The 10,545-nt window shown below is 50.5% G+C and overlaps 1 protein-coding gene across 1 annotated transcript; it reads right to left on the bottom strand.

The window, feature by feature from the left end:
- Window positions 1-3,269: 3,269 nt before the first annotated feature.
- Window positions 3,270-9,978, bottom strand: galnt11 (UDP-N-acetyl-alpha-D-galactosamine:polypeptide N-acetylgalactosaminyltransferase 11 (GalNAc-T11); the record flags this gene model as incomplete). Its single annotated transcript, XM_079233897.1, has 11 exons — window positions 3,270-3,862; window positions 4,334-4,471; window positions 6,479-6,583; window positions 6,853-7,068; window positions 7,161-7,313; window positions 7,473-7,590; window positions 7,670-7,919; window positions 8,336-8,461; window positions 8,625-8,791; window positions 9,496-9,619; window positions 9,756-9,978. The coding sequence occupies 11 exons, from the start codon at window positions 9,976-9,978 to the stop codon at window positions 3,731-3,733; spliced, it is 1,752 nt and encodes a 583-aa protein (XP_079090023.1). The 3' UTR covers window positions 3,270-3,730.
- Between the last annotated feature and the right edge of the window lie 567 nt (window positions 9,979-10,545).

Here is a 10,545-nt window from a genome sequence, read left to right as displayed (position 1 = left end):
ACAGGTCAGTCACACGTCTACAGGTCAGTCACAGGTCAACAGGTCAGTCACAGGTCAGTCACAGGTCTACAGGTCAGTCACACGTCTACAGGTCAGTCACACGTCTACAGGTCAACAGGTCAGTCACAGGTCTACAGGTCAGTCACACGTCTACAGGTCAACAGGTCAGTTACAGGTCAGTCACACGTCTACAGGTCAACAGGTCAGTCACAGGTCTACAGGTCAGTCACACGTCTACAGGTCAGTCACACGTCTACAGGTCAACAGGTCAGTTACAGGTCAGTCACACGTCTACAGGTCAACAGGTCAGTTACAGGTCAGTCACACGTCTACAGGTCAGTCACAGGTCAGTCACAGGTCTACAGGTTAACACGTGACTTCAGGATCGTTCACTGAGAAATCTAGGATTTGTTCTAGAAGCAGAAACATGTACAGGTTTTAATAATATTCCTGAGTTTCATTGTCTTTATGTCTGATGCCAGTTCAGTGTCTCCACCGTCTCCACCGTCTCCACCGCGTCCACCGTCTCCGTCTCTCAGTCACACGTCTACAGGTGAACAGGTCAGTCACACGTCTACAGGTCAACAGGTCAGTCACACGTCTACAGGTCAACAGGTCAGTTACACGTCTACAGGTCAGTCACACGTCTACAGGTCAACAGGTCAGTCACACGTCTACAGGTCAGTCACACGTCTACAGGTCAACAGGTCAGTCACACGTCTACAGGTCAGTCACACGTCTACAGGTCAGTCACACGTCTACAGGTCAACAGGTCAGTTACAGGTCAGTCACACGTCTACAGGTCAACAGGTCAGTTACAGGTCAGTCACACGTCTACAGGTCAGTCACAGGTCAACAGGTCAGTCACAGGTCAGTCACAGGTCTACAGGTCAGTCACACGTCTACAGGTCAGTCACACGTCTACAGGTCAACAGGTCAGTTACAGGTCAGTCACACGTCTACAGGTCAGTCACAGGTCAACAGGTCAGTCACAGGTCAGTCACAGGTCAACAGGTCAGTCACAGGTCTACAGGTCAGTCACACGTCTACAGGTCAACAGGTCAGTTACAGGTCAGTCACACGTCTACAGGTCAGTCACAGGTCAGTCACAGGTCTACAGGTCAGTCACAGGTCAGTCACACGTCTACAGGTCAGTCACAGGTCAACAGGTCAGTCACAGGTCAGTCACAGGTCTACAGGTCAGTCACACGTCTACAGGTCAGTCACACGTCTACAGGTCAACAGGTCAGTCACAGGTCTACAGGTCAGTCACACGTCTACAGGTCAGTCACACGTCTACAGGTCAACAGGTCAGTCACAGGTCTACAGGTCAGTCACACGTCTACAGGTCAACAGGTCAGTTACAGGTCAGTCACACGTCTACAGGTCAACAGGTCAGTCACAGGTCTACAGGTCAGTCACACGTCTACAGGTCAGTCACACGTCTACAGGTCAACAGGTCAGTTACAGGTCAGTCACACGTCTACAGGTCAACAGGTCAGTTACAGGTCAGTCACACGTCTACAGGTCAGTCACAGGTCAGTCACAGGTCTACAGGTTAACACGTGACTTCAGGATCGTTCACTGAGAAATCTAGGATTTGTTCTAGAAGCAGAAACATGTACAGGTTTTAATAATATTCCTGAGTTTCATTGTCTTTATGTCTGATGCCAGTTCAGTGTCTCCACCGTCTCCACCGTCTCCACCGCGTCCACCGTCTCCGTCTCTCAGTCACACGTCTACAGGTGAACAGGTCAGTCACACGTCTACAGGTCAACAGGTCAGTCACACGTCTACAGGTCAACAGGTCAGTTACACGTCTACAGGTCAGTCACACGTCTACAGGTCAACAGGTCAGTCACACGTCTACAGGTCAGTCACACGTCTACAGGTCAACAGGTCAGTCACACGTCTACAGGTCAGTCACACGTCTACAGGTCAGTCACACGTCTACAGGTCAACAGGTCAGTTACAGGTCAGTCACACGTCTACAGGTCAACAGGTCAGTTACAGGTCAGTCACACGTCTACAGGTCAGTCACAGGTCAACAGGTCAGTCACAGGTCAGTCACAGGTCTACAGGTCAGTCACACGTCTACAGGTCAGTCACACGTCTACAGGTCAACAGGTCAGTTACAGGTCAGTCACACGTCTACAGGTCAGTCACAGGTCAACAGGTCAGTCACAGGTCAGTCACAGGTCAACAGGTCAGTCACAGGTCTACAGGTCAGTCACACGTCTACAGGTCAACAGGTCAGTTACAGGTCAGTCACACGTCTACAGGTCAGTCACAGGTCAGTCACAGGTCTACAGGTCAGTCACAGGTCAGTCACACGTCTACAGGTCAGTCACAGGTCAACAGGTCAGTCACAGGTCAGTCACAGGTCTACAGGTCAGTCACACGTCTACAGGTCAGTCACACGTCTACAGGTCAACAGGTCAGTCACAGGTCTACAGGTCAGTCACACGTCTACAGGTCAACAGGTCAGTTACAGGTCAGTCACACGTCTACAGGTCAACAGGTCAGTCACAGGTCTACAGGTCAGTCACACGTCTACAGGTCAGTCACACGTCTACAGGTCAACAGGTCAGTTACAGGTCAGTCACACGTCTACAGGTCAACAGGTCAGTTACAGGTCAGTCACACGTCTACAGGTCAACAGGTCAGTCACAGGTCTACAGGTCAGTCACACGTCTACAGGTCAGTCACACGTCTACAGGTCAACAGGTCAGTTACAGGTCAGTCACACGTCTACAGGTCAACAGGTCAGTTACAGGTCAGTCACACGTCTACAGGTCAACAGGTCAGTCACAGGTCTACAGGTCAGTCACACGTCTACAGGTCAGTCACACGTCTACAGGTCAACAGGTCAGTTACAGGTCAGTCACACGTCTACAGGTCAACAGGTCAGTTACAGGTCAGTCACACGTCTACAGGTCAGTCACAGGTCAGTCACAGGTCTACAGGTTAACACGTGACTTCAGGATCGTTCACTGAGAAATCTAGGATTTGTTCTAGAAGCAGAAACATGTACAGGTTTTAATAATATTCCTGAGTTTCATTGTCTTTATGTCTGATGCCAGTTCAGTGTCTCCACCGTCTCCACCGTCTCCACCGCGTCCACCGTCTCCACCGCGTCCACCGTCTCCACCGTCTCCACCGTCTCCACCGCGTCCACCGTCTCCACCGTCTCCACCGTCTCCACCGCGTCCACCGTCTCCACCGTCTCCACCGTCTCCACCGTCTCCACCGTCTCCACCGCGTCCACCGTCTCCAACGTGTCCACCGCGTCCACCGTCTCCACCGTCTCCACCGCGTCCACCGTCTCCACCGTCTCCACCGTCTCCACCGCGTCCACCGCGTCCACCGTGTCTCACAAGGTCAATGATGTTCCTGACAGGATGTTCAGCACCTGAAACTCTTCCCGTCCACAGAAATAAAAAAACTCCTTCTGCAGGTACTGGAACCTGAAGCTGAAAAGACTCCAGGAGCCTGCAGGACTCTGTGTGGACTTATTATTTTCAGGTCTGGTTGTTTTCAAGTGAAACTAATTTGTTTAAAAAGAGAGAAACATGGAAACTAAATAAAATGTAATGGTTCATAAAAGTCGTCAAAAACACAAACAATCAAAAGAGGGAAGGCGAACATCTAGTCCATAAAAGTGTCCATAAAACCTGATTGTCTTTAAACCAAACTGTCTGTCCTTCACATGGAGAGAGGCGGGTGAGGGTTAACCCTCCAGCTGCCACTGCTGCACCGGAGAGGCGTCGCATATCGACACGGACACGTAACCTTTGGGCCCGATTGGCTGAGCAACGGCAAGACACTGACCAACCGACACCTGGTAGAGGCGGTTGGACTTCTACAGGAGAGAGAGAGATTTTTTAGATTTTTCTAAAACACTTTATTTTATACTCGTTTAAGCTTCCTAGTTCCACTATATCAGTCTCCAGGTCTTCATAGAGTGTGGTGCTGGCAAAGGAGCCAAATCTCAATCTTACCATGGTCCACTGCCTCAGACTGCTAAAAGCACTTCCTCAGCCTAAAAACACCCCAGAAATAAATAAGGACCTCTCTAGGAGCATTATCAAAGGTTCAGACTGACCAATAGGCACTTCTGGGTAAAATGCTCATAAAAACATTACATAAAAGCAAATAATGATCAGTAAAACCAACAGAGAGATGAAGAGACAGAGAGATAAAGAGACAGAGATATATAGAGACAGAGAGAGAGACAGAGAGACTAAACTCATCTCATTACGAACAGCCAATCAGGAAGTCATGGACATGTCTTGTCTTTCCTGACAGCCAGTCAGAGAGCAGGATGTCTCACCCCCTGGCTCCACTGCTGCGACCCCCCCGAGCCGTGACACTTCATCAGTCTGGGAGGGTCGAAGGTCCGGACCTCTGACACGTCCAGACACAGCAGACCTGCCAGGACCAGCTGACCCTCCTCATCGTAGGCCCAGTCCTACAGACAGACAGGCAGACAGACAGACAGACAGACAGAGAGAGAGACAGACAGACCAGTATTAACAGTGTTTGTCTCCACCTCTCCGTCTCCCTCACCGGCCCTAAGACTCATCGGGACACTTGGCACAATTTAACATTACAGTAAGGATTGAAAAACAGCCCTTTTTTCGGGGCTTCCTAAAGGACGGAAAGAGTGCCCTTAAAAATCGGGAAAGGCCAGCGTCGGCTGAGTCCATTTGTCGACTACCAGTTGGGCAAATGGCGCAAACATTTTTCAAAGTTTCGGCGGAAAAGCCCAATATCGCTCTCGACCACTAGGTGGCAAAGGCTCCGGGACGTGCGGGAACAAAAGGGACATTCGGGGCGGGCCACAAAGGAACAAAAGGGCCACTCGGGGGACGCTTCCATTTAATGTCTCTTTTGGTCCCAAATGTCCCCGGGCCACGAAGGACCAAAAGGGCCATTTGGGGGGGACATCCAGGACCAAAAGGACCATTCAAGGGAAGCTGTCGGTGGGATTCCGATCGTCATTTTAAACTGCAGGATCTCCTCCACCGTTCATCGTACAGCGTCGAAACGTTGGTCCGAGATATCTATGTTACGTTTTTCTGACTTTCTGACAAGGGACAGTTGGACAAACTATTCGGGATGTTAATGTTGTCCGAAAGGTCCTTTTTGAATTATAAGGATACTTAACTTTAAAAAAGGCCATTTCGACAACATTAATATAAGCCAACTAGTTTGCCCAACTGTCCCAACCATGTTGGCTATGACTCTTTTAATAGTTTAATGGACCCGTATGAGGCTAATGATCTTACGGTGGTGATAGTACAAGTTCAATGGATGCATTTTGACCCAAAGGAAGAACAATAAAGGAGTAATTTCACCAGCAGTAGGTTTCACTCCACTTCATATACGGGGATCCGTTACAATAAGGATACTTGATTCCTTACCTTTTAAAAAGGCCATTTCGACAACATTAACATGGGCAGAATAGTTTGTCCATTTGTCCCTTGTTAGGACATTTGGACAAACTATTCGGGCCATGTGGTCAAACTGGTCCTTTTTGAATTATATGGTTCATATCTCCTCAGAAAAAGGTTTAAAGTACTTGAAACTTGATGGGGACATTTCCCTGGATGCCCTTAATGAGATTATAAAAGCACAAGTCTGTAGACCCTCTAGAAAGCTAACATCCGGTAGCAGCATGCTATCCAGTTAAAACCAACTGGTCCTAGTAGAGCGTCCTCTGTTGTCCACCATAATCCAGTTTTGTGTAAAAAAAAAGTAATTTAAAAGTGTTTTAATTGCACCCCGCAATATCTCACTTGAGTCGAGAAAAACTCTGAAGCTCCTTATTCAAATAATGCCATTTCCACCAATCGGCAGAAAAGTTCCCTAATGGCCCTGACACCAGTCTTTTAATTAAAATGAATTACTTTAAATCAACTTAGAGATGTGGATCATTTTCCTAAACCAAGAGGGACTTCTCAACATCAATACCCTCAAATTTGGGTATTTAAAAACTTTTTTTTACCAATGTAAAAATGGTCATAATATCCTAAATATTAGACTTGGAATGCACACATTTCTCACAGACACTCTGGACAGGGCCTACAATGAGGTCATGGGGTTAATATTGTAGCTTTCTTTACCATGTTGTACCCACTCCCAAACGTGGCCCAACCATGTGGGCTATGCCTCTTTAGCCCTTAGCATCTCTGCGTGTGAGTGGTTTAAAATACCCAATTTTCACTCCTTCAAAAAGGTACATATCTCCTCAGAAAAAGGTTTGAAGTGCTTGATGGGAACATTGCCCTGGATGCCGTGATTCTTGAAGAGAGTCCTCCGGTGTTCACCACGTTTCACTTAAAATGTAGACTCAAGGACTTTCAGATGACTAAAGAAGGTTTGGCCCAAAAGGCCATAATGGTCCCAAAAGTCCCTTCCTGTACCAAGACACGCCACTCTGCACTTGCCCCACCCATTGCCCCATGCAGCTCACCTGTTCGGGGTCTCGGGGGTCACATGGTCTCAGGACCACGACGCCGCCCTTCTGACTGGCTCGGCCCTGGGCCACCAGACAGCGGCCAGTTGCTAGGTTACGGAGCTGTGAACAAACAAACGAAAGATTCAGTTTAGAGATTAATTAAAGGGGAGGAGTTTATTTCAAAGAGGAGGAGTTTAATTATATTATTGAATATTTGTTAAATAACTATTTTTAAAAGGATTTTTGAATTAGTGCTAATTTTAAATTTGATCTCAAGTACACCCAGGGGTGCCTTCAAGCACTCCCATTAGAGAACCACTGCACTATAGAATACCATAAAGTATGACATCATCAGTCATCAAGAGCAGAGCTATGAAAGGTTCAGGTACCCGTCCTCTCTGCAGGACTTTGGGCCGCCTCAGGCCCTTGTTGACGAACAGCGGTGGCGGCTTGTTCCCGTTGGCGGCGGTCTGCATCTCGGGGTAGACGGCGTCCAGGTACCAGCGGAACGAGCGGCACTGCAGCCGCTCACGCAGTGCCACGCGCTCCCCGACGTCGCCGTAACTACGGTCGTGTAGCTCCGGACGCAGCGACAGATACTGCTCCTGATTGGTCCACAGAGACACAGGAAGTGAGGTCAGAGGACCCGTCAGCATCACGGCTCTGTGTGCGAGTGTGTGTGTCTCTGTGTGTGTACCTTGTACTCGTCCATCCATACGTGCGCTAGCCGCAATGAATTGTGGGCCATGGTGTCCTGCCCCCCCGGCGAGCCGTAGGGCCGCCTCTTCCTGAAGATGTGTCCGACTCTGGAGCACGGGATGATGAGCAGCTGCCCGCCGCACATCCAGATCTGAGAGACAGAGACACAGAGAGAGAGAGTCTGTGCATTGCGCTTCTTCGTATGGTCAAACAAACAAACTGACTTATGCTAAGCTAACCACGTCCTGTCTCCTGACCATCTCAGACTGAATGACACCTTCACTGACAGTCAGTAAAACCGCTTTCTCACCCTGAAGGAGATCTCCAGGTTTTCCCCGCCCCAGATGTCCATACCGCCGTCGTATTGGCCGAGCTCGTTAAAATACTTCCTGTTCATAGCGAATAGACCGCCTGCCATGGTGGGAGATCTGAGGGGAAGCAGAGGAGGTGCTGGATGAGGTCTGCATCGTAGTCGTCGGCCGGTCACCTGATCGGTCGGTTGGTTACCTGATCGGTCCAGTGACACCCTCGGGCCCGTTGAGCTCCGCCGGGGGGACGGGGTCCCACTTGAAGTGCAGCCCCCAGTTGAAGCCGCCCCTGACGATGGGGGAGGGCGAGTAGGACAGTGTGTCGGCTGAGATGATGTCGATGACGGGGCAGACCACGGTGCTGCGGTCCTTCTGGACGGGAGCCAGCAGAGGCTGAAGCCACGCCTGGTTCACCTCGCAGTGACTGTCCAGGAAGACCAGCACCTCCCCTGGAAAACATAGACAGGTACACTTTGTTGAAGAAGGAAGCAGGAAACAAAGGTAATGTGTAGGCAGTAGGGATGTAGGATTTAAGGTTTCGGGATAAAAGGTCAAATGTGGTTCTTGGGTAGGGAATTCCGTTATGTAATGAAGATGTATGGATTAAGGATGTGGGGACTGAGAATGCAAGAATTATTATAAGTAACAAGGATGAAAGGAACAAGGATGTTGTATTACTTGATGTAGGACATAAGGATGTATGGAGTAAGGATGTAGGGAACAGGGAGAGACAGATTAAAGATCAAGGCAATACAAATGGATGGATGAGGATATAGGGAAGTATGCAGAAAGCAAGGTTGTAGGGAATGAACAATTTAAGGATGTAGGGAACAAGATTACATGGGCTAAAGGGTGTAGGAAATACCAGTAGCATGTGAGGCTCCTATCATGCGTCCTCTAATGAGTCCTTCTCTCTTCTGGTTCCTCACCAGCTTGACTTTCCCATGCAGCTCCTCCTTGACGGACCGATCTAAGTTGTCCTTCAGCTCCTCTGAAGCAACAAACATTAGAAACACCAACACGGGAGTCAGTGTCAGTTTGACTGGCTGTCGAGAGTTTAAGTTTTAGGGATTCAATAATCTAACAACTTCAGTGCAGCAGAAATAAATCATATTACGGTGATTATTGAAACTTGAGTGTTTCCTGGGCGTTACCAAGCTCACTGTGGTCGTCCACCAGGATGATCTCGTGCAGGAGGTACGCCGGCGTGCGGTCCAGCACACTGTGCACCGTCCTCAGCAGGGCGGAGAACGCCTCATTGAAGAAACAGATCACTACGCTGGCAGAAGGTAGCGCCACAGAATAAACCTTATCCCGACACCTGCAAAAAGATTTGAACCAGTGTCAGTAACCAGTGGTCTATCCTCAGTAACCCGTGCCAGTAACCAGTGGTCTATCCTCAGTAACCAGTGCCAGTAACCAGTGGTCTATCCTCAGTAACCAGTGGTCTATCATCAGTAACCAGTGCCAGTAACCAGTGGTCTATCATCAGTAACCAGTGGTCTATCATTAGTAACCAATGCCAGTAACCAGTGGTCTATCATCAGTAACCAGTGGTCAATCATTAGTAACCAGTGTCAGTAACCAGTGGTCTATCCTCAGTAACCAGTGCCAGTAACCAGTGGTCTATCATCAGTAACCAGTGGTTTATCCTCAGTAACCAGTGCCAGTAACCAGTGGTCTATCCTCAGTAACCAGTGCCAGTAACCAGTGGTCTATCCTCAGTAACCAGTGGTCTATCCTCAGTAACCAGTGTCAGTAACCAGTGGTCTATCCTCAGTAACCAGTGGTCTATCCTCAGTAACCAGTGTCAGTAACCAGTGGTCTATCCTCAGTAACCAGTGGTCTCTCCTCAGTAACCAGTGCCAGTGGTCTATACTCAGTAACTAGTGGTCTATCATCAGTAACCAGTGTCAGTAACTAGTGGTCTATCATCAGTAACCAGTGGTCTATCCTCAGTAACCAGTGTCAGTAACCAGTGGTCTATCCTCAGTAACCCAACTCTCCGTCCTCTGTGCTTCTTACTGGGAGTCTCTGGTGTCGGGCAGCTCTCGGTGGTTTCCCAGTCTGGTGGAGATGAGGACGTTGAAGGCGTGGCGGTGGTAACCGCTGTCCCTCACCTCCTGGTCGGCTTCGTTAAATATCATCCCTGAGGACAAAGAGACACACGTGTCATCAGGAGGAGGCGGGTCTAACGGGGAGGAGGGGTCATTACAATATAAAGGTGGGGTCATTACATGGGTCATTAAACTATAAAGATGGACAGATCTCACTCAGACGCTCACCCATCTCTGGCGACAGCTCCACTCCCTCATTGGCCAGCAGAGGCCGAAGCCCCACCCTCCGGTTGGCGAGGCCCTTGGTGATTGGCTGGCTGCGGTGCCGCAAGGGGGTCCTGCCACGGCCTGGCTCCGCCCCCAGAGAGAAGTAGAGGAAGAGCAGGACGGACCAGGTCGCCGAGGTGACGAGGCAGCCGTAACAGAAGTACCTCAGCGTGACACTGGCCATGGTGGCCGAGCGAGCACCGCCTTACATCACACTGCTGAGAGAGAGCGAGAGAGGTGAAGGAACAAATGACTCAGATTGCCCCCAACGCCGGTCACACGGCCCCAACGTCGCCCCCAACGTCTCCCCCAACGCCGGTCACACGGCCCCAAAGTCGGCCCCAATGCCGGTCACACGGCCCCAACATCACCCCCAACGTCGGTCACACGGCCCCAACGTCGCCCCCAACATCGCCCCCAACGCCGGTCACACGGCCCCAACGTCGTCCCCAACGCCGGTCACACGGCCCCAACGTCGCCCCCAACGTCTCCCCCAAAGTCGGTCACACGGCCCCAAAGTCGGCCCCAATGCCGGTCACACGGCCCCAACATCACCCCCAACGTCGGTCACACGGCCCCAACGTCGCCCCCAACGCCGGTCACACGGCCCCAACGTCGCCCCCAACATCGCCCCCAACGCCGGTCACACGGCCCCAACGTCGTCCCCAACGCCGGTCACACGGCCCCAACGTCGCCCCCAACGCCGGTCACACGGCCCCAACGTCGCCCCCAACGTCGCCCCCAACGCCGG

This window comes from Taurulus bubalis, assembly GCF_910589615.1.
Source record: "Taurulus bubalis genome assembly, chromosome: 18".
Lineage (NCBI taxonomy): Eukaryota > Metazoa > Chordata > Actinopteri > Perciformes > Cottidae > Taurulus > Taurulus bubalis.
This window is presented reverse-complemented; position numbering and strand designations above follow the sequence as displayed.